We start from the raw sequence: 23,827 nt of genomic DNA, 5'->3' as shown, positions 1-23,827 counted from the left end.
GGCATGATTTAAGAGGTTTTTTGTTCTGTTCTTATTCCAGCCAAATCTTAGGGGAAGGTCTGGACTGGAGAAGTCTGCATCAGAGACTTGATCTGGTTAGCTATTAGCTGACGTTACATTCTCAGAGGCCAACTAGATTGTGTCTACATCATAACGTTGATGTGAAATCAGCAAGTCAATAAGGATACGATTACAGAGGGGTTCAATCCAAAGCACAGGATTCTGTTTATTGAATATTTTGCACGCAACTTGGAACAGGTGAGGAATATTTACAGAGATGTAAACAGTCAGTACCTGCAACACTGGGGGAGCACAGTGTGGCACACACACACGCATTACAGCAGACACACACACACGCATAGGTGTAGACAACATGCGCACACACACACACAGCGAAGTAGCAGTATAAACACAGAGTGGACAGTCTGAAAACACAGAGCACAACAAGCCCCTTTGGTCAGCTACTTCAGACTAGTGTCAACAAGTTAATTACAAGTTACCATTGACAGTTCAACTAAAAAATGGAACACATACTGTAAGAACAGTACTGGCAAATTTAAGTTGACCTACAAGGGGCTTTTTTGACCTACAACATTAGATCTGTCAGTGGTAGACTGGTACACACTCCTGATTTTTGACCTTTTTGTTGTTGTGAAGACAGTCAATGGCATGGAATAGGAATGAGGCCAATCTTGTTTCTCTTGGTAACATAGACCATAATAACCTGTACATAAATGGATCACATTTTCCTGGATTCATGTGAATTCCTTTTCATTTCATTATAAACCCAACGTGTAATTCAAAGCCAGTTAAAAGCAGCTCAAAAGTAGGACAAATGTCACATGCAAGACAATCGAAGCAAAATGAAACAAACGATTCTCAAAAGACAAGTGCAAATGCTGCAACATCCTCAATGCTTTCGCCTTATTTCCCTTCTTAATCAAGAATAAAAAATATATAGAGGGAAAACAAACAGAAAATAAAGGGGGGAAAAAAATAATTAACTGCACATTGTGGTGTCAAGAGGCATGCCTGATAAAAACGAAGAGAGAAGACACGTGCCGTCAGAGGTTCCTGCACAGCAGGAGGTAACACTGAGGGAAAGACCAAGCCATGTCTAGGAAAAAATGTACACTATTCATCTCTACCTCCCTTTCCTCAGCTCCTACCCTGCCTCATTCGCTCTCCTACTCCCTCCCTCATCTGTAGTGTTGTCTGGCACAGTGCCTGATTCCATCCACATCAACAGTGCGTTGCCAGGCAGGTGTCCTGTCAACAGTTCCTGCTGCACTACACTAACAGCCACCACTGATCCCAGAACAGTCAAACAGGTAGAGCACATGAATCCAAGCAGCTCAGAGGAGCTACTCACTCTGATCGTAGACCAGTCACAGGGCAGAGCCCATATAGACAAGAAGCTTAGAAGAGCTACTCAGAGGCCAGGCATCAGCTATAAATCAGGCCAAACCCCATACAGCGAGGCATATAGGATACATTAGACTAGTGTAAGTCTAATACAAACCTAGTGTATAATTATTTTACACAAATAAAGATTAGCACAAATTCCTTTTGCACAACCATTCCGTTTTCTTCTCAAAATATCTATTCTGAATCATTTAATTCGAAATGTTACCCCAACTTGCCTATTCAAGTTGTGAGGGATTTCTACATACTATGCGAGACATCACAACATCATACAGTATCAGGGACCATGTAGCCAATAGACCAGTAACTCAGGGCAGTTAACAGTTGAACTGCGGTCCAGTATATACAGTGCAGCCCCTCAATCTTTTGACACGGACATACCTCAGGCCATTCCCATAAATAATCCCAAATGAAGCAAATTCAATTTGAAATAGAATTGGATAAGAAATGAGGAATAGATTAAACATTGTTGATCCACAAAATGTAAATTCCAGACAAATTTGACAAAAACAAAGCAAATTTGATCCTTGATCAAGAGCTACTGTAGCATGTTCCCTGTATACTACTTCAACGCAGTGAGTAACCAGATAGATCTTAGCCAGTAGGAAGCAAGAGCTTAGTACAGATAGAAAGTCCACAGTAGGTTTGATAAGATAACATTGCAGTCCCTAATATCAAATATTCACCATGTTACACATACAGTATCGTATAATTACAGTGACAATGAGTTATGTAGCTAAAGTACTTATAGTATGTTGCAAAATACATACAAAGTATCTTATCTCTTTTCATAAAATGTCAATGCAGGAGAAAATGGCACTAGCTTTCACCGTACGGGAGATTTGGATCTGGTATTCAAAACGACAGCCCTTCTTTCTGCATCTGTGGTGAGTGACATCAGCTTCTAAAGTAAGGTGTCAAACCCTCCCAAAGTCACAGTCTAAGGTCGTTGTGGGAAGTCCAAGACAGTGTGCCAGGCTACACTGTTAGCCTGGTTAAACCACTGTCCTTCCATTGTCATTCAACCAGGCTTCTAACATTGTAACAGTCCACAGCCCAACGGCTCAAACGCAGACAGCCCGTCACCCATAGAAAACGTCGCCACCATGTGGACGGAGGAGTGTATTACTTCTAAAAAGGGAAAATAAAACTACAGTGGTCACTGAGGCACTTGATTGTAACCGTATTCACATAACAACAAAATGCAACGCAGAGCCATTAAATCAAGTCAGCATGCCTTGGATCACACAGAGAAGGCAGTAACATTCAGGATCAGACCCAAAAACAAGGCTACACACTCAAAATCAGCCTCTCAACCTTCTCACTCCCCACGCATAGAAAAAGGATGCACAATTTAGCATGCACAGTTAGCATGTCACCGTTATTACACACCGTGTGATACAGAGACAAACTAGCTGTTGTACTGTGACCTCCACACATAGACTAATGCATGCGCATAGACTCGTATTGAGTCCTCTACAACGCTACTGTGACAAGATTGCCACGTGATCCTATTAGAAGACAAACTGAGAAAAGCTATCGGTTTAACCAAATCAAAAGAAAACATGAATAAATACTTGATATTACAGTGATGGCAACAGGAGTACAAATGAGCAAACAAGAATGAGGTAGAGACATGGATTAGCCACTTGAGAAACTCAAAGAGGAACGAGAGTGAGAAAGAGGTGATGAGCGGTATGAGAGAAAAGGAAAGAGAGAGAGAAAGACAGTCAGAGAAAGACAGACAGGCACAGTCAGAGAGACAAACAGACAGACAGAGAGAGACCAGTCTCTTGCTGATCTTAGTTGATCTCATTCCTGCAGATTAAGGTGAGCAGGACGGAGAGTGAATTGGTCATCTGGCCTCTCTTTCGCCTCACATCCGCATACGGTGTCGGGGGTCCGCGAGGGGGGGCTCGGAGTCGTCCATGGGCAGGACCAGGCGGGTGCCCCTCATCACCAGCTCGTGGTCACCGTACGTCAGCTCGCGGTCCAGGTCATCGGCGGAGATGACGGCGGAGGTGGTGCCTGCGGGCCCGGCGCTGATGTGGGCGCCGCTGGCGTCCGTGCTCACCGTGATGTCACCGTAGGTCAGGCTGATGTCCCCGTCCGTCAGGATGAGGTCCGAATCATCGTCCTTCAGCTGGCACTCGTTCTGGTTGCAGGAAAGTGAGAAAGGAACATTTAAGAAAAGGTCACAACTAGCTCTAACGGATCAAACACTCCTGTTATAACTGAACTAATTCTTTAGCTTTTATGAAACAGGCAACTCTTCATTTGAGTACATTCATCGGTACGTGATCCATTGTGATACCCATTAAGACAAAGAAGAAAACACTACATGTCATCGCTATTACCATAACCACCCTAACAGGGTCACCGGGTTAATAGGAACACATGGTTTGTGGGGACTGACCTCGTAGGCCTGTGGGCTGGTGAGGCATCTGGCCAGTGGTCCACAGCAGGCAGGCATGGTGACGGTGAGAGGAGGGCCGCTGTGGGTCAGGATGGGCTTCAGGTAGCTGGAGAGGGGTTACAGTCAAGGCCTCAACTGTGTCACAGAGAATCAAAACAAACTGCTCAAATACGGAATGGAGATTTAGTATAGGTGTACCATACTCCTCTTCCTCAATACACCAGCCTCCACTGCTATAGGCTAGTATGTTATTGCAGAAATTAAGCCCACATACTGTATACAGTGCATTTGGAAAGTATTCAGACTCCTTTACTTTTCCCACATTGTTACATTACAGCACTACTCTAAAATGTATTAAATTGTTTCCCCCCCTAATCAATCCACAAATAATACCCCATACCAGTCAAAAGTTGACACACCTAATCACTCAAGAGTTTTTAATTTGACTATTTTCTACATTGTAGAATAATAGTGAATACATCACAACAACAACAAATATATATATATATATATAGTGTTAAACAAATCAAAATAGATTTTATATTTGAGATTCTTCAAAGTAGCCACCCTTTGCATCGATGACAGCTTTGCACACTCTTGGCATTCTCTCAACCAGCTTCATGAGGTAGTCACCTGGAATGCATTTCAATTAACAGGTGTGCCTTGTGATGTGACAAGGTAGGGGTGGTATACAGAAGATAGGGCTATTTGGTAAAAGACAAAGTCCATATTATGGCAAGAACAGCTAAAATAACCAAAGAGAAACGACAGTCCATCATTACTTTAAGACATGAAGGTCAGTCAATCAGGGAAAATCATGGTTTTATACTCATAGAGAACAACTGGATAGAGAACAAAAAATGCTTTGAAATGAATGTCACTGGAGTGCCATCTGCTGTGTGCTGATGGGAGTGACACCAAAGGATACTTGTGGTCAAAGTTGTACCAGATCCTGAAGAGCCAGGCACTCTCGTGTTTGGTGCTCCGCCGCTCTGATCCCTCTGTCATGCTCATCTGAGGAGACAAGAGTCAAAGAAAAGACAGATACAGAGATCCACTCAAAACAACAGCACTACATTAAATCAGATGGATTACAGCAGGCGAGTCAAATAACTCAATATTCATAGGCTTAATACTCACTGAGTTATCTGCATCCGAATCTACACCCACACTGTTAGAAATGCAGAAACACAAATGAGTCTACCAGATCAGTGTTCACAGACGATCATACTGAAACTGGACAGACAACTCTACGTGCTGTGTATATCCTAAATTAGAATAAACATCAAAACAACAAAAGGTTCATTTTGAAGGCAAAAAAAAGACATACACCAACAACCCCAAACTTGGACTTTCGACCCCCATGGTGGACCTACCGTATGTGCTGGCAGGAAAGCATCTGGGTGGTTCCGCCTCCACAGACCCATACAGTGAAGAAGACGATGAGGAGGGTGGTTGTGAACATCATCTGACGGGCGTAGGTAGCCGTGTCCCGGATGGAGAGGGCAAAAGTCATCGCCCCACGCAACCCTAGGGAGGACAAGGAGGGGTTATTCAAGCAATAAGGCACGAGAGGGTGTGGTAGATGGCCAATATACCACGGCTATGGGCTGTTCTTAAGCGCGATGCAACGCGGAGTGCCTGGACACAGTCTTTAGCCGTGGTATATTGGCATATACCACAAATCCCAGAGGTTCCTTATTGCTATTATAAACTGGTTACCAATGTAATTAGAACGGTAAGAAGGAATGTTTTGTCATACCCGTGTTATACGGTCCGATATACCACGGCTGTCAGCTGAAGGGTATGGATTTCTGAACTTTAAATGTTATTAATCATTAGAGAGACCTGAGGGGTGTCATAGCTGTGGGGCTACACCAAAGGTTAATGGTTATCTGTAGGGGGAAGGTATATGGTGGGTGCAATTATGCTTGCAATGTACTGAGTATGGAAAACGATCACATGGCAGACATTGATAAGGGGAGAGAGCCATGGATTTGTGATGAAGGGGGTCGAGATCAGGTCACGTTAAGGGAGAAGGAAAAAAGTTTATTGCCCGTATCACTTAGTTTGCCAGGCAATAAAGATAATGTTTAGTGAGGAGGAGACTCTGCCCAAAGTGGGGTACAAATACCACCACTATTGTAAACATGTTTTTGTCGTTTCAGTTGTTCGATCTTTTGGGAAGAATAAAACTTGGTTTAAGCTTTCAGTGTCCGTCGAGTTCTTACTCTAATAATTAGAACAGTTGGCGTTGTCGGCAGGATTCACCACGATTTACAGTCAAACCAGAGAGTTGGGATCAGTGGAGCAGGAGCTGGCAACAAACTAGGTAGGCACAGTTCCTAAACCTGTTTCAACTCATTTTGACATCTTGGGGAGATGAGAATTGTAGGCCGAACAATTATAGGATACAGACCTAGAAAGCCTGAGTTTATTCAGTAGGCCCATTGTGTAACGACCGGTAGTAAATATATGGTGTAGGATAGGTTCCATAGGGATAGGTCCCGAGTAGGGGGGATCCTCTGTGAGATCCATGAGTGTCATGATGGTGTAGGGTAGGTTCCATAGGGATAGGTCCCGAGTAGGGGTGATCCTCTGTGAGATCCATGAGTGTCATGATGGTGTAGGGTAGGTTCCTTTAACCTCTTGAAACTAGGAGGCACTATTTATATTTTTGGAAAAATAACATTCCCAAAGTAAACCGCCTATTTCTCATGACCAGATGCTAGAATATGCATATAATTGACAGCTTAGGATAGAAAACTCTAAAGTTTCCAAACTGTCAAAATATTGTCTGTGAGTATAACAGAACTGATATTGCAGGCGAAACCTTGAGGAAAATCCAATCAGGAAGTGCCTCTTATTTTGAAACCGTTGTGTTCCTATGCACCCCTATTGGCCATTGAAAGGGATATCATCCAGATTTGACGTAGTTTCACGCCTTCATGTTGAAGAATGAGCGTAAACGACTACATTGCGTAAGTGGCCAGCTGAGGGCTCTCAGAGTGATTCTTGCGTAAAAAATAGAGGTAGTCATTTTTCCTTTCGCTCCTACTGAAAAGCCAATTATCCCAGTTGTTATATTATCGAATAGATATTTTAAAACACCTTGAGGATTGATTATAAAAAATGTTGTTTCTGTCGATATTATGGATATAATTTGGAATGTTTTTCGCCGTTGTCGTGACCGCTATTTCCGGTGGATTTCTCAACATAACGTGACCAACAAACTGAGGTATTTTGGGTATAAAAATAATCTTTATGGAACAAAAGGAACATTTGCTGTCTAACTGGGAGTCTCGTCAGTGAAAACATCCGAAGATCAAAAGGTAAACAGTTAATTTGATCGCTTTTCGTGACCAAGCTTCCTGCTGCTAGCTGGACATAATGCTATGCTAGGCTATCGATAAACTTACACAAACGCTTGTCTTGCGTTTGGCTGTAAAGCATAATTTCAAAATCTGAGATGACAGGGTGATTAACAAAAGGCTAAGCTGTGTTTCACTATATTTCACTTGTGATTTCATGAATATGAATATTTTCTAGTAATCTTTTTTGACCGATGTGCTATGCTAATTAGTTTAGTTGATGACAATTCTCCCAGATCCGGGATGGGTAGTTCCAATAGGTTAAGGATTGGTCCCGAGTGGAGGTTTTGCTCTGTGAGATCTAGGTAAATATATGGTGTAGGGTTGGTTCTTTAACTTCTTTGGGGTAGGGGGCAGTATTGGGAATTTTGGATGAAAAGTGTGCCCAAATTAAGCTGCCTGCTACTCAGCCATAAAAGCTAGAATGTGCATATAATTAGTAGATTTGGATAGAAAACACTCTGAAGTTTCCAAAACTGTTTGAATGATGTCTGAGTATAACAGAACTCATATGACAGGCAAAAACCTGAGAAAAAATCCAACCAGAAAGTGGGAAATCTGAGGTTTGTAGTTTTTCAACTGAGCCCCTATCAAATACACAGTGGGATATTGGTCACGTTGCACTTCCTACGGCTTCCACTAGATGTCAACAGTATTTAGAAACTGGTTTGAGGGTTCCACTATAGAAAGAGGGGCTCATAAGAGCTCTTTGAGTGAGTGGTCTGGCAGAGTGCCACAGCATCAGTCTCGCACGCTCACGTGAAAGGTAGCTAAGTTCCACTTCATTTCTGAAGACAAAGGAATTGTCCGGTTGGAATATTATTGAAGATTTATGTTAAAAACATCCTAAAGATTGATTCTAAACATCGTTTTGACATGTTTCTACAAACTGTAACGGAACTTTTTTAAACTTTTCATCTGCTCCTAGTGAAAGCGCGTTATGAATGTGGATTACTGGACTGAACGCGCAAACAAAAGGAGCTATTTTGACATGAATTATGGACATTATTGAACAAAACAAGCATTTATTGTGGAACTGGGATTCCTGGGAGTGCATTCTGATGAAGATCAAAGGTAAGTTAATATTTATAATGCTATTCTGACATCGGTTGACTCCAACATGGCGGATATCTGTTTGGCTTGATTTGGACTCTGAGCGCCATACTCAGATTATTGCTTTTTCGGTAGTTTAAAAATAATCTGACACAGCGGTTGCATTAAGGAGAACTGTATCTATAAATCCATGCATAATACTTGTATTTTCATCAACATTTTATGAGAATTTCTGTAAATTGACGTGGCTCTCTGCAAAATCACTGGATGTTTTGGAACTACTGAACGCAGCGAGCCAATGTAAACAGATTTTTTTACCGAACAAAACATACGTTACACAATACATGAAGTCCTATGAGTGTCATCTGATGAAGATCAAAGGTTAGTGATGAATTTTCTCTATTTCTGCTTTTTGTGACTCCTCTCTTTGGCTGGAAAAATGGCTGTGTTTTTCTGTGACTAGGCGCTGACCTAACATAATCGCATGGTATGCTTTCGTCGTAAAGCCTTTTTGAAATCGGACACTGTGGTGGGATTAACAACAAGTTTAATCTTTAAAATGGTGTATAATACTTGTATGTTTGAGGAATTTTAATTATGAGATTTCTGTTTGAATTTGGCGCCCTGCACTTTCACTGGCTGTCATATCGATCCCATTAACGTTATTTGAGCCGTAAGAAGTTAAGCACAAATTCTTATTTTCAATGACGGCCTAGGAACCGTGGGTTAACTGCCTTGTTCAGTGACAGAACAACATATTTTTACCTCGTCGGCTCAGTGATTCAATCTTGCAACCTTTCGGCTACTAGTCCAACGCTCTAACCACTAGGCTACCTGCCGCCCCGCTAAGATGTAGCATTGTGAATGCTAACAAAATGTACACTTTCTTTTTCAGAAGAGGAGGGGGTTTCATTGTCTCTCGTTGGAATGTTCCCTTAGACTGTGGTCTTGGAGAAAGCAGTTAACTTCTTGAGTGTAGTGGGCAGTATTTTCGTTTTTGGCTAAAAAACATACCCATTTGAAACTGCCTATTTCTCAGGCCCAGAAACTAGAATACGCATATAATTGTCGGATTAGGATAGAAAACTCTAAAGTTTCCAAAACTGTCAAAATATTGTTTGAGTATAACAGAACTGATATTGCAGGCGGAAACCTGAGGAAAATCCAACAAGGAAGTGCTGTTTTTCCTGAAAGCTCTCTGTTCCATTGGATGCCTTGCTTCCATTTAAAGGGATATCAACCAGATTCCTTTTCCTATGGCTTCCTCAAGCTGTGAACAGTCTTTAGACATAGTTTCAGGCTTTTATTTTGAAAAATGAGCGAGAAAGAACCCATCGCGTCAGTGGATGGCTGGGTGCCAACAGAGTTTTTCATGAGCAACAGCCATTTTCACTCTCTCTCGCCTATGGAAGAAGCTACATTCCGGTTGACATATTATCGATTATATATTGTAAAAACAACCTGAGGATTGATTATAAAAAACATTTGACATCTTTCTACCCACTTTACTATTTGGAAGTTGTCTGCGATGTCGTGACCGCTCGAGCCTGTGGATTTCTGAACATACCGCACCAAACAAATGGAGGTATTTTGGATATAAAAATCATCGTTATGGAACAAAAGGAACATTTATTATGTAACTGGGAGTCTCGTGAGTGCAAACATCCGAAGATCAAAAGGTAAGCAATTTAATTTATTGCTTTTCTGACTTTCGTGACCAATCTACTTGGCTGCTAGCGGTTTGTAATATTTTGTCTACCGAGAGAGATGTTCTTAAATAAACGCTTGTTATGCTTTCGCCGAAAAGCTTTATTGAAATCTGACACGCCAGGTGGATTAACAACAAGCTAAGCTGTGTTTTGCTATATTGCACTTGTGATTTCATGAAAATTAAATATTTTTAGTAATTTAATTTGAATTTGGCGCTCTGCAATTCAGCTGATGTTGATGAAAATGATCCCGCTAACGGGATGGGTGCGTCAAGAAGTATAAAAGTATCTGGAATAGGCCATAAACGGAGTTCCCAGATAAGGCCTGTTCATGTGCGTTTTTGACCTACGGTTTACCACACACACACAATTTACTGGTTATGAATATGCGTTATTGGTGTTGAGACTGTGGGATTTATTTTGTGTGGGGTCTTTTAAATTGGGTTTTAAATTGGGTATGCAGAATGATGGAAATGTTTGACATGTTTTAAAGGGTTTCTGAAGGACAGGGAAAGAAAGGGGAGAGGAAATATTTAATGGTGTTGGATGCCCTGTACCCTGACTTTCTGGTGAGGCCTGATCAATCTCTCTAGAAAGGATCAAAACAGGTGGGATTTAATTATAAAATGAATGAGAAACACCAGTCTCTATTCTATTTTACCATTACTTCATGAGATATCATTATTTCCTTATGGAGTTATCAAGAGTTGTAATTCTAAGTTGATGGGTTATTCAAATGTGTTTATTTTAGATTTAACACGACTTTGAATCCCAATGTGAATCATGTGTTCAAAGGGGAAACTACCAGCTGATTTCATGAAATGGATTGTGATATGGGAATTGCTGATTTAATTTCTTGACATTGTTTCGAAACAACATTTCACAAGATTGGGTCTGCTGGATTTTTGGGATTCTCCCATGGGTTAGGGTGCTAACTCCCTGACCTGGTAACTCTTCCGAGAGGTCGCCAGTAAAATAAGGGAGTATGAACTAATTTTGAAAATGGTTTCAACCGTAACAGTATGTTGTTATGCTCTTTGACATTGGTCGTAGAGATAATGTTAATAAGGAAATTGGGAATGTAATAGTTGTGATAGTCAATGCTTGTCTGGATTTCCTGAATCAGAAAGGAATTGAACTAAACTGTTGTTCTGATCTGTCCTCTCGGGGTTATCATGGAAGGTGACGTCAGATTGTGTCTTAATGCATGGTAGGAATAATTTGACCACAAACAGTGTGTGTGAACCTCAAAACCATCCCTAACCGGCCGAAGAAAGAGCAAAAAAGGCGTCCAATGCGAGAGTGACTTTAAAACACTCCAATCTGGGTCCGAGCCATTAACCTGGGTACGGGCGGCAGGAGTGCGCCATGAGTCCTGAGACCGCGCATGTGGAGTGAGATAACATACAAACTTCTCTTATGCTCCTGGTGTACTGTTGGGAGAAATGGACCAGACAGAATGGTGGTAGTGGCTCAGGTGAGAGAATTGTGTACGTGGGAAAAACTGATTACTTTATATTGAAAAAATCAGGACAGTACCAAGGTCCATCAAATCTGACAGGCAAGAGTTACATACAGTTGAAGTCGGAAGTTTACATACAAATAAATTTAAACTCAGCTTTTCACAATTCCTTGTCTTAGGTCAGCTAGGATCACCACTTTCTTTTAAGAATGTGAAATGTCAGAATAATAGAGAGAATGATTTATTTCATCTTTTATTTCTTTCATCACATTCCAAGTGGGTCAGAAGTTTACATACACTCAATTAGTATTTGGTAGCATTGCCTTTAAATTGTTTAACTTGGGTCAAACGTTTCGGGTAGTCTTCCACAAGCTTCCCACAATAAATTGGATGAATTTTGTCCCAATCCTCCTGACAGAGCTGGTGTAACTGAGTCAGGTTTGTAGGCCTCCTTGCTCGCACACGCTTTTTCAGTTCTGCCCACAAATTGTCTAGAGGATTGAGGTCAGGGCTTTGTGATGGCCACTTCAATACCTTGACTTTGTTGTCCTTAAGCCATTTTTGCAACAACTTTGGAAGTACGCTTGGGGTCATTGCGCATTTGGAAGACCCATTTGCGACCAAGCTTTAACTTCCTGACTGATGTCTTGAGATGTTGCGTCAAAACATCCACATGATTTTCCATCCTCAGGATGTCATCTTTTTTGTGAAGTGCACCAGTCCCTCCTGCAAAGCACCCTTACAACATGATGCTGCCAACCCCAGTGCTTCACGGTTGGGATGGTGTTCTTCGTCCTGCAAACGTCCCCCCTTTATCCTCCAAACATAACAATAGTCATTATGGCCAAACAATTCTATTTTTGTTTCATCAGACCAGAGGACATTTCTCCAAAAAGTACAATCTTTGTCCCCATGTGCAGTTGCAACCTGTAGTCTGGCTTTTTTAATGGCAGTTTTGGAGCAGTGGCTTCTTCCTTGCCGAGCGGCCTTTCAGGTTATGTCGATATAGAACTCGTTTTACTGTGGATATAGATACTTTTGTACCTGTTTCCTCCAGCATCTTCACAAGGTCCTTTGTCGTTGTTCTGGGATTGATTTGCATTTTTCGCACCAAAGTACATTCATCTCTAGGAGACAGAACGCGTCTCCTTCCTGAGCGGTATGACGGCTGCGTTGTCCCATGGTGTTTATACTTGCGTACTATTGTTTGTACAGATGAACGTGGTGCCTTCAGGCGTTTGGAAATTGCTCCCAAAGATAAACCAGACTTGTGGAGGTCTACAATTTTTTCTCTGAGGTCTTGGCTGATTTATTTTGATTTTCCCATGATGTCAAGCAAAGAGGCACTGAGTTTGAAGGTAGGCCTTGAAATACATCCCCAGGTACACCTCCAATTGACTCAAATGGTGTCAATTATCCTCTCAGAAGCTTCTAAAGCCATGACATTTTCTGGAATTTTCCAAGCTGTTTAAAGGCACAGTCAACTAAGTGTATGTAAACTTCTGACTGACTGGAATTGTGATACAGTGAATTATAAGTTAAATAATCAGTCTGTAAACAATTGTTGGAAAAATTACTTGTGTCATGCACAGAGTAGATGTCCTAACCGACTTGCCAAAACTATAGTTTGTTAACAAGAAATGTGTGGAGTGGTTGAAAAACAAGTTTTAATGACTCCAACCTAAGGGTATGTAAACTTCCGCCTTCAACTGTATGTGCCATTGGGAAGGAGGAAGTGCCGGGAGGAGGGGTTGGTAATTGAGGAAGGTCTACACACTGCGAACAATCTAGACTAAGAATGCATTGAGATACCAATCTTTCATTACCATGCCAATCGCAACAGGAAAACAGGGGGGGGGGGGGGGGGGGTTGTAATGAGAAGAGTTATTACCGGCAATAAAAGGTCCCGCTTTTAAATGTACATTCTAACCGTGATGTGTGCTAGGTTGAGAAGCTTGAATTCGAGTGATAAGACTCTAAGTAAAGCACTAAGGACAGTGATTCTAAATTAGGGTGGATAATTTATCAAATGTTTTAGTTATAATTCGGATACAGCGGGAGAGAGTTGTTCTCAAACTGTGAGGGGTGGGTGCACTGCTCAAATGTATTATGCCTAGGGAGCCTCTAGAAACCTTATCTTTAAGTGTCCTCCGACAGGGAGGTTATTAGAAAACTCACTGGATGATAGCTTGGTTCAAACAAAGTTTTTTTTAACCATGTTGATCAGAATTAGTATGTTAAATCGCATGAACACATATAGATTGCTGGATGATACGGTACAATTAATTGCATACAAGGTTCATAATGCAAGACCCAGACTAACACCCAAGGATGAAAATGAAGGAGGCGGGCATGGAGACCAGCATCACATGGGCTTGGAACGTAACGGATGGATGGTTGGTTCTTTCCCCAGTTTTAGTCGCATCAAGGGTGGTGTGAAATTATTGAACACTTACTTTTTCCTCTTTCCTTTTCAAGCTAATACGTTTTTAGGTTTCGTGCAACATAAGTGTGATCATTGTTCCAGGAGGGACTGATGTACATTGACTAATTGATTTAAGAATGTTTTAGTATGTTTATAACTGTAGAAGTGCATTAGGGGTAGTGACAAGTGTGTTATGGTTTAGATGGAATGATATGTGTGCAAATGTATCTGTAGCAGGATGTGAGGTACACATGAGATCTGTGTTTGAGACATAATGTTTACATAAGGCTGTTAAGTGAGATGGAATGTGACTGGGGTGGAGATCTGTGGGGATCATAAGAGACTATGTATATTGTTACAGGAGAGAGCTGTCCTCACTCTCCTGCGAGCTAACTGTGCACGATATAGGGACTACTATGAAGTTAAACTGAACGTTACACATACCCAGATCATGGTGTCAGTAGTAGCCGGGGTTATTTTAGTAGCATTGTTGGGATAGAATTTTATGAGGACTCATGCCACATGGCTTGGTAACTGGGAGACCGATGGGAGTACCGGGGGCTGTTATACATGTCACAGATTAGTGATCTGGGCTAAGGGGAGTCTGTGTTGTCAGGAAATGACCAATGCATTGCATTGTGTATATTCCCAGGTGGAAGCAGCACATGAGGCGCAGCAGATAACCGAGGGCACGGGCTGAATTCTGGAGATTGAGTGTACATCAATATACACCAGGCTGGGGTGTTGGGACAGCGTTGGTCTGGTCTACACACAGTACTCCTTACAGCACCTGCAGCGGTAAAGATCGTCATGTCTCTCCTCGGTGGGTTCACGGTTCTCACGTGAAGTGAGGTCCAGCCGCATGATGGGCGAGCTTGAAGACGCCATGACAGAGGAAGCGGAGCTAATGAGAGAGAGAAAGACTAGATTCCACTGTAGACATACAGATGGTTTGGGTCTGGGAGCTACTTCAACCACCATAGTTGGGTTGAGTTGCCTTTTTGGTTAATGCATCATATGAAAGGATATATGTTGGGGTTATTGTACTCTGGACAACATTCTGGAGGCATTGGTGTGAAAGCACATACAGTGCTGAGTTACCTCAAGAGTAGCGTTGATCAGGGCTATGCACTTGCCCATCAGGTGGCAAAGGAGGAGACGGGGAACAAAGTGAAAATGACATGGCTTGGGAACACCTCTCGGAGCCTGTGGCAGGAAAGGGGAAGTCTGGGTGAAAACATGAGGTGGTTCTCTAGGGCCTTCATGTTTGTGGAATCCAGCAGAAAAGTATCCTGGAGGCATAGAGTCAGGCGAAGAGAGAGTGGGAATTGTCATGTTATCAGACTTTGGGTTTTCATGCATATATCATTATGCATAGCTTACCACACTGTGAATACAGTTATGTTTTGTGTTTATTTTTGCTTTTCAAGTCTTGTGCTGTCACTCTCTTAGGAACCAGAAGGAGAAAGTTGAAATGGAAGAAGTCAACAGCTCCAGCGGACACGTTTTCATCAGTGTTCTATGAGAAATGGAAATGAGCGTGTGCTTTCGTGTGATCATAGAACACAGGCCATAAGTCTCGGAGTTTGTAAACCTCACGGTGAATGTTATCCATGTTTATTTTTTTGTTTGTTCGTGTTTTATTGTCATTGTTGGTCCATTTATAAGTAATTTCCAAGTTTATGTGATGTTGAACAGTATGATGTCAAATGTTCAAAAAAAAGGGGGGGACTGATGGGTTTGGATTTCTGAATTTGAAATGTTATTATTCATTAGTTATAATAGAGACCTGAGGGGTGCCACAGCCGAGGGGCTACACCAGAGGTTAATGGTTATCTGTAGGGGGAAGGTATATGGTGGGTGCAATTAGCGTGGAATGTATTGAGTATGGAAACAATCACGTGGCAGGCATTGATAAGGGAAGAGAACCATAGATTAGAGAGGAAGGGGGTCGAGGTCACGTTAAGGGAGAAGGAAAGGTTTCCTGCCTAGCAATAAAGATACAATGTTTAGTAAGGAGGAGACTCCGCCCAAAGTGGGGTACAAACACCACCACTATTGTAAACATGTTTTTGTCAATTCAGCTGTTCGATCCTTTGGGAAGAATAAACTTGGTTTAAGCTTTCACAGTGTCCTTCGGGTTCTTACTCTAATATTTAGAACCTAACACAGCCAATCAGCATTCAGGGCTCGAACCACCCGAACGTATGTGTGTGCACAAGCGACAAGCATTGTGTGTCTCTCCACAAGTCATATCACTTAAAATAGATTTTTGTTAGATAACGTGGCTGGTGTTGGTACTTTGTAAACAGCTTCAATAATCGTCATCACATGGCAATCAGTTAGTACAGTTACATAGCGGTCAATTCAACAACACGTTCTGGTATGACTTGTTTTTTATATATTTATAATAATAATAATAATATTATAGAATCAAACGGAACTATCCTGGCATTGCAAGCACTTCTCTATCAACTGAGCTTCAGAAGACTAAAGGATGTAATGGCAGAAGTGACTCCTAAAAAAAAAAAAAATCACTGGACACAATAATTCACACTCATAAATCAACATAGTTCAAAAAGCGGCAGGATATCCCAGCATCTGCACTTTTTAAAAAATGTCCCTAAAAATGTTTTAAACTAATAATAAATACAAAAATTGGGGCAGATATTTCATCAATTGAAACCCAGAAACTGGACAGAAAGCGATATATCATCATCACCTTTTCTCTTCAAGTAAATACAATGTTATTTCATCTAGTGATTAAAAAAGGAAAATGAAAAATGATCTCCGCCTGGCCACATTCCAATCTTAGTCTTTTGACAAATTACAACAGCTCTTTCGACAATAATTGGGCAAATGATCAGAATTGGGCTGCCTGTGTAAATGCAATACCTGCAAACATCATCATGTGTTGGAAGTTGGAGCTGATCTTGTTCCTGCGTCCAAGGTTGAGCAGGAAGGACAGGGGGTAGATGTTGGCTGCTCTGCCCAGGAACACTGCCAGCTGGGAGTGATTGTTGTCAAGGAGAGGTCCATAGAGGGTAAAGAAACTAGCAATCTCCCGAGAAAAACTTTTCAGTCTAGTGCCTTCCCAGCATTACAAACCAAATTCTGTACTTAGATGCCCAGTAATGCTACTTACTCTATTATGACTACAGTGTTTAAATAACAGTTACATAATGCCCAGTTTGTCATTGCTTATGCCATTCCCACCCAGTCTTACAGTTTAACCCCTATACACTACTCTACTCTTAGACTAGGGTTGCCTGCTGTACTCCCATCATCTCATTGCATTATGGGTGAGGATACAAAAGCACCCACGATGAAGGTGGGGTTGAAGATGTGGTTCTGGAAGGTGAACAGGGCCAGACCCATGTAGGAGAAGATGAAATTCTCTGCCAGGAAGTTCAGCAGCTCAAACAACTACAGGACAACACAAAAACAACCTTTCAGGGACCATGATGGAATGTCAATATTTAGCAGATGACGTTGCTGTCCAGGGTAGCTTGCAGTAAATAAATGCAATGGTAAACGTGGTCCTCACCTGTTTGGTCCTGTCCTGTGATTCAGGGGACAGGTTGTTGAAGGTGTAATGAGCCTGAGTGATCCCGCAGAAAAGCACTGCCACCACACCTGCAGACACAAAACAACCAGACACACCATAATAAAGTGGGTCATGAAAAAAATAACCTTTGGGGGGGGGGGGGGGGGGGCTATCACCGGTTCAGTAAGATGATTGGTTACCTGTGAAGCCACAGGCCTCTGCCATTAAGAAGGTGCTCCAGGACATGAGGAAGAAGAGAGCAGTCTCCAGTAGCTGGAAGTCCCTCAGCTTAGTGAACTTAGTGACGTGAGGATAACGGTCAAGGAGAAAATGCGCCATGAAAACGACCACACTACACAACTCACCAAACAATGAAAGAACAGCTTAGACTCCAGAGCATTGAGGTCAATATATAGCAACTAGCAAATTGACAATACCAAAAGCACTTTTACATTTTAGCCATTTAGCAGACGCCCTTATCCGGAACAACTTACAAGAGCAACTAGTGCCAAGCTCAAGGGCACGTCGATAAGATGATTTCCCTCGTCGGCTCGGAGATTCAAACAAGCGACCTTTCGGTTACTGGCCCAACAACCTCAACCGCCTGGCTAAGAATCTACTTCATCCATCCTAATACAAGAACAAAAGCATTTGCATCTGTTTGTAACCTTGCTGTTACTGTAATATCAATATTTGCATTTCTAGACCTTCAAATCACACAAAGGAAGTACATAATTGACTAAAGGATATGAGCGCCGTCATGACCCCGGTGGCCACTCCCAGGGCGAATGATCCACTGAAGACACCCAGGAACATCCCAAAGGACTTCAACATGGCCATCACCTCAAAGGTGTGACTGTTGTCCCCCTCCGGCTGGTACGACACGATGGACCTGGTACACACACACACACACACACACACAGTCAATCCCAGAAAAGGTGGAAAATAACAGAGTAGCTCAAGCGGCCTATGTGGATGGATGAAGTGTTACAAGGGTGGAAAGGGAAATTAAATCCCAGTTTTTACTGCTTCATTTCTGGGCATGAGAAATGAATGCGAACCATAGACCATTAGTACGTTTTGACCTAGAGAGTTGGTTAACAAAATGTGCTTCCATCCTGAGCAGGTTGAACGTCTTGAAAAGTCCCCAATGATATCAGAACTAAGGTATGGTGCACCAGGTGTATCCCTATAGACCAGGGGAGGCCTTTATACAAATGACTCTGATGAGGCTAATGACCCATGAGCACTGAATAGTACTAGTACTAACATTTGCATGCCCGGTCTGTTTGAAGTGCAGATGACTCTCTTATGCAAATATATAGTGGCTCGCTGGGTCAATATCTACAATGACTATTGTAGTTTCACATGGGAAACCCATTAAGAAATTATGAGATTATACTACATTATGTGCACATCAGTGGGGGCTGGTGGGAGCAGCTATAGGAGGATGGGCTCATTGTAACGGATGGACTGGAATACGGTTTCCATGTCGGATACCGTGCCATTTATTCCATTCCAGCCATTACAATGAGCCTGTCCTCCTACAGCTCCCCCTACCAGCCTCCACTGGTGCACATACTCGTGTATAGACATCTGCTAGTAAGTACGGTCCTGTATATGAAGTGATACCATTCTCTTAGCAGCAATGTTCTACACGGGAGGGTTCTATGGGACTACTAGCTACCCAGTCTTAAGGTATCTCTCAGTACTGACTGTAGCAGAAATAGTTCCAACAGCTTTCCATTCAAGCCAGACCAGAGGGAGAATTAGGCATGGGTTTTTCAACTCATAGATACTGGGAACCACTCGTGAAAGATTAGCTGAAGCTTGGAATTAGTGATTCTAGATAACATGGTTAAATCCAACCTCGTTATACAATTCTGGCTCATGCGGCAGCAAAAGAAATCCGTGTTAAACTTATCAAATAAGGGGGTTATCACTATTCCCTTAAAAATGTAACAATTCTCTTACATAACATCATTACCAGGGCATACGTACATGGCTGAGAGAAAAGCAGTGAGTGAGAGAGCGGTTTGACCGAGAAGACAGAGAGAGGAAGGGAAAAGGGGTTAGAGCCGAGCAGCAGGACCATGCAAATTGGGGACGTAATAAACGCCTGCCTCCCAAACAGCAAATCACCAGGATTCTACACCACGAGAACTGGCTTACATTTTGAATTGAGGACTCAAGAGTTGACCTAATGCATACCTCAAGATCCACAAAGCAGATGCCATGAAATATAGGCTCAGCACTCTAGCTTTTATGTTACGCAAACATCTGACACACTTTTGATGTCGGCGTGAACTACCCGTTTAAGGGTTGTACTTGTATAGCTGCTATCTGGGGTGTAACGGCTGGTCATTTGCCGTGCATGTTCTCAAGATGCAAAAAGAAGCCACCGCAAAAGCACTCTGAGCTAGCACACCCGTTCAGGGGAGTGTCTCGCGTCGCCGCCACGCCCTCTACCCACTGATTGGCTGATTGATTGGCTCCAGGAGCGTGCTGCACCCCCACGCTGAGCCGACCATAAACCATTAGAATTCTGAAAATAATCAGAGTTCCAAGCAGAGGGAAGTTACTGGTTAGGGTTACCAAAGGGTCAATCTCACACATTCCACAGCATTAGTAATAGTTATTGGTTTAGTACAACCAGGTCACACACTGGATAATCAATACCAAAGAACATTTGGTTGAGGGTGTGCATGTCCGTGTCCATGTGTGTGTGTGTGTTTGTGTGCGAGACTAGGACAAACCTCCCCTTTAATCCAGCCCAAAATATCTAAAACAGTTCCAAAGCACAGCTGTTTGAAGATGAGGTTTGTCAGCCAAAGCTTCACAACAATGGATCACAAAGACAAATACCAAACTTCACAATGTGGCTGTGTCAAGGACAGACAGACAGACGGTAGACAGGTGTGTCAGGTTAAGACGGAGGACTCACGAGGACAGCACCACGGCCACGGCGTCATTGAGAACGCTCTCTCCAAACAGCAGAGCATACAGATCCACGTCCACCTGCAGCTCGTTGAAGATGGCCAGCACCGTCACTGCAGGACAGGAGACACAGTAAAGTAAAGGCTTCCACATGCTTCAGTTCGGCTGCATACTCCCTTAACAGACCTTCGCTTGAAAAACTAGAAGAAAAAAAAGCAGCGATAGTACTGTTTGTTCATTTAGAGACACCGTAGCCTCAAATAGTTTTTGCAGCTTGTGAATCAGGAAAACCCCCTTCGGATAACAATATATGACTAGGCATATTACTGCTGAAGCACGCGGTTCAACCATTACCGCGTGGTCCATTATTGAGTGTCTGAAAGAGGTGACTGAGATGAACAGAGACTGTACCTGGGTCAGTTGCAGAGACAATGGCTCCAAACAACAGACAGTCTGTGAAGAAAAAGTCCCCGTTAAGCTGTCCCACCTGCTTCATCAGCGTGACACAGCCGTACATCAGCAACCTGCACAGAGGTAGAGATCATATTACCTCAGTTCAGCATTTCTCTGACAGGTCACACAAAGGACTAAAGGTGTATGAACACACAAAGATGTAACGCATACATAATACAGTATAGCTGGGTGTAAACTTGCAGGTTGGCATTTGTTGTCATGAATCTTGCCCTGGAGGCAGGTCAGCAGAGTGGTCACTAGCTGGCACAGCCACAAAGTCATAATATCAGATTTTAAACCTAACTAACCTTAACCATACTGCTAACCCTAATGCCTAACCGTAATTTAAGATCAATTTAATTACGGTTATTAATTAATTTTGACTTTGCAACTGGCCCATCTAGCAGAAATCGTTCAGTTCAGCCTCCATGGCAAGATTCATGACAATAAAAGTCCAGCTGCTATGAAACTCACCCAATGATGAAACATGATATGACTGTTCCCAGAAAGGCGTAGGCCAGGATGGACCCCATGTTCCTGAAGAAGTGTCTCTGAGAGATAGAGTTATGTGAAGGACTAGGCCTAAATATTACCGACAAACAAATCAGCACTGTGATATATAACTATTGATTCAACTTTTAAACAACTAACCACATGCCTTACCCTCTTCAGACTGTAGCCGGCATGGAAGATGATAGGGGGCAGGAGTATGTTGAAGAACACCTCAGGGTCAAAGGTCACCTGAGAAAAGAAGAAAAACTCAGAAGGGTTGTATTACATCACTGTACAGTACAGTGTCCCACTGACTATAATAAAATGTGCTTTTTGTTGTTGTTGTTAAAACCCAATTAGAAATGCATGTGACAATAACTAACTAGGGTCCAAAGTCCATTTTCCATCATTGTTGTTACCTTAAGAAAACTCATGAGACCATAGGCCTACTGGTAAAATCCACATAAGGGGGTACTCCGAGCAGCGCAAAAAAAATATATTGGTGGTACAGTAACCAAAAAAGGTTGGGAACCACTGCCACATAGCCACATGATGTAGGGATGCTGAGGGTCCTGCAGCACCCTCTGAAAAATCCTAAGATTGATATTATTTGTTTACATTTTCACAAAAGTAGTTGCATTGAATAACAGTGCTCTGTAGGCTACCTCATGTTATGCTCCGAGTTAGACACAGTGTGCATGTGTCTGTGTGTTAGACAGTGAGTACGTGTGGAAAATGCCTAGGGAACGATAGAAAGGAAATATGTAAAGAAAGGCAACCAATTTGTCTGAGTTGTACAAAGCCTCCCAAACAGCAGTTTAGATTTGAAAAAAAAAAACATGTTTAGACAATAACCTCGACTTATGTGGAAGCAGCCACTTTTCTGGTCAGTCAAGCCATCACTTCCTGTTTCAAAATGAGTAATGACCACGTGTTTGGGACTCTACCTTGCGAAGCATCTCGTTGTCTTGTACATCACTGATCTCAGAGGCGCTGATCTCGCCCTTCAGCGTGTACTCGTAGAACTTGCCGCTGACGTTGACGAGCAGTGTGGGTGGGCTGGCGTTGACATGGCAACTGAGGGTGACATTACTAATGTCACGGGGTACGTGGATACCATAGCGCAGGACCACCCCAACCAGCACGCCTGGAGGGAGAGTGAGGGAACAGAGTGAATGAACTTGGGTTAACAAATACCGAATTGCATCTATCAGTTGCCCTCTCTGCCCTTTATGCCGGAACAGCACCATGCGCAATGTAAATAAATAACCTGGGACTTCAGGAAGTGCATGAAGTGTTCAGAGCAACTAAAGAAAAATACTGCTAAGTAAGTTGGACCTTGCTGGGTGTGTGACATTGAACGGTATGGGTTTAGTACCTGCACACAGTAGCATAACTGATAAGATATAAATATTATTCCAAACACCAACAACAGAGATCTAATATAGAGATATGGCCATTGTTGGCCTAATTTTTGCCAGAACCTTGTGTTGTCTCGACAGCATCCCTATTTGAATGGCAACAATGTTACCAGATTTACAGTAAATGTCAATAAACATACTGTGCGTGACCAGTAGCTACATAAACAGTATGACGTTTATGTAGTATGACTTTTGCTATTGTGTTGGACTAGTCAGAGACTAGACTAGTCTCTTGGTTGCATCGAAGCTAAGTATGACGATAAGTAATGACGACATCATGCAGTCTCCTGACATGGAGGCCTCTCACCCATACTCACCATAGATCATAGCCAGTCCCGTTTCATGCAAAAACCTGAAACGACGGTGCTTGAATAACCATATGGTTAAAATCGTGAGGGTTAGGAGCATGATGAAAATCAGCAGGTCGGCACTGTCTTGTCTGTGGTTATCCTCAACCTTCCTCTCTGTTACCATGTTCTCCATGGCACTATCCTCTGCCCTGCAAACACAGATGCAGAACGACAAACAGGCTAGAACAGTCAGAGCTAACGTCTTCGACATCTTCCGAGTAGCGTTGACTCGGAATTTATTGTAACCCATTTTGACGATTCAATCTTCAAGAAAGTACGTCGTCGTTTTTCGAGGTTTCTAGAAAGATATTTCATGCAAGCTAGCTAAGCGGAGACAGCAACAGTAGACGGATGATTCCGGAAGGAAAAGTGATTGTTTTTATTTCAAAGTAAAAGTCCTTTTGGATATTGGTACGATACAAATGTGTTACCGTATTAACGACTAGTGTGCCAAACTATATATAGATTTAGGAACGAACTCAATATGCTTTAAAACAACTAAAACCAAATCTAACGTAAACACGGCAAAAGACAACTCAGAACTCGGACATTTCCGACTTGGAAACTCCTTGTAGAAAGGTGTGCGGCGTTAAGGTCCTGACGGAAACGCGGCAATTTGGACTTGCTTACTCGTTATAGAAATAAACTAATTTAAAAAAAGTCCCTTTTTCAGGACCCTGTTTTCAAATATAATTCGTAAAAATCCAAATAACTGCACAGATCTTCATTGTAAAGGGTTTAAACACTGTTTCCCATGCTTGTTCAA

General features: G+C 42.3%; 1 protein-coding gene across 2 annotated transcripts; it reads right to left on the bottom strand.

Moving 5' to 3' along the window:
- Positions 1-201: 201 nt before the first annotated feature.
- LOC110488738 (sodium/hydrogen exchanger 6) lies at positions 202-23,663 on the bottom strand. Of its 2 annotated transcripts, XM_090198308.1 has the most exons (17): positions 23,029-23,663; positions 22,238-22,437; positions 21,462-21,539; positions 21,273-21,349; positions 20,757-20,869; positions 20,353-20,458; positions 19,837-19,953; positions 18,159-18,300; positions 17,609-17,714; positions 17,409-17,497; positions 17,174-17,287; positions 16,757-16,868; positions 5,218-5,371; positions 4,982-5,012; positions 4,770-4,855; positions 3,842-3,947; positions 202-3,580 (listed from the first exon to the last, which is right to left on the bottom strand). In XM_090198308.1, exons 1-17 carry the CDS (start codon positions 23,309-23,311, stop codon positions 3,302-3,304), a joined length of 2,193 nt encoding a protein of 730 aa, XP_090054434.1. In that variant the 5' UTR covers positions 23,312-23,663; the 3' UTR covers positions 202-3,301. The 2 variants fall into 2 exon arrangements, with proteins under 2 accessions (XP_090054434.1, XP_036798780.1); XM_036942885.2 differs by lacking the exon at positions 19,837-19,953 and having other exon boundaries at positions 23,029-23,319.
- Between the last annotated feature and the right edge of the window lie 164 nt (positions 23,664-23,827).

The sequence above is a fragment of the Oncorhynchus mykiss genome, chromosome 14 (genome assembly GCF_057628025.1).
Source record: "Oncorhynchus mykiss isolate SJ-2025 chromosome 14, ASM5762802v1, whole genome shotgun sequence".
NCBI classification, from domain to species: domain Eukaryota; kingdom Metazoa; phylum Chordata; class Actinopteri; order Salmoniformes; family Salmonidae; genus Oncorhynchus; species Oncorhynchus mykiss.
The sequence above is the reverse complement of the archived record's forward strand: the minus strand, read 5'-3'. Positions and strand labels throughout refer to the sequence as shown.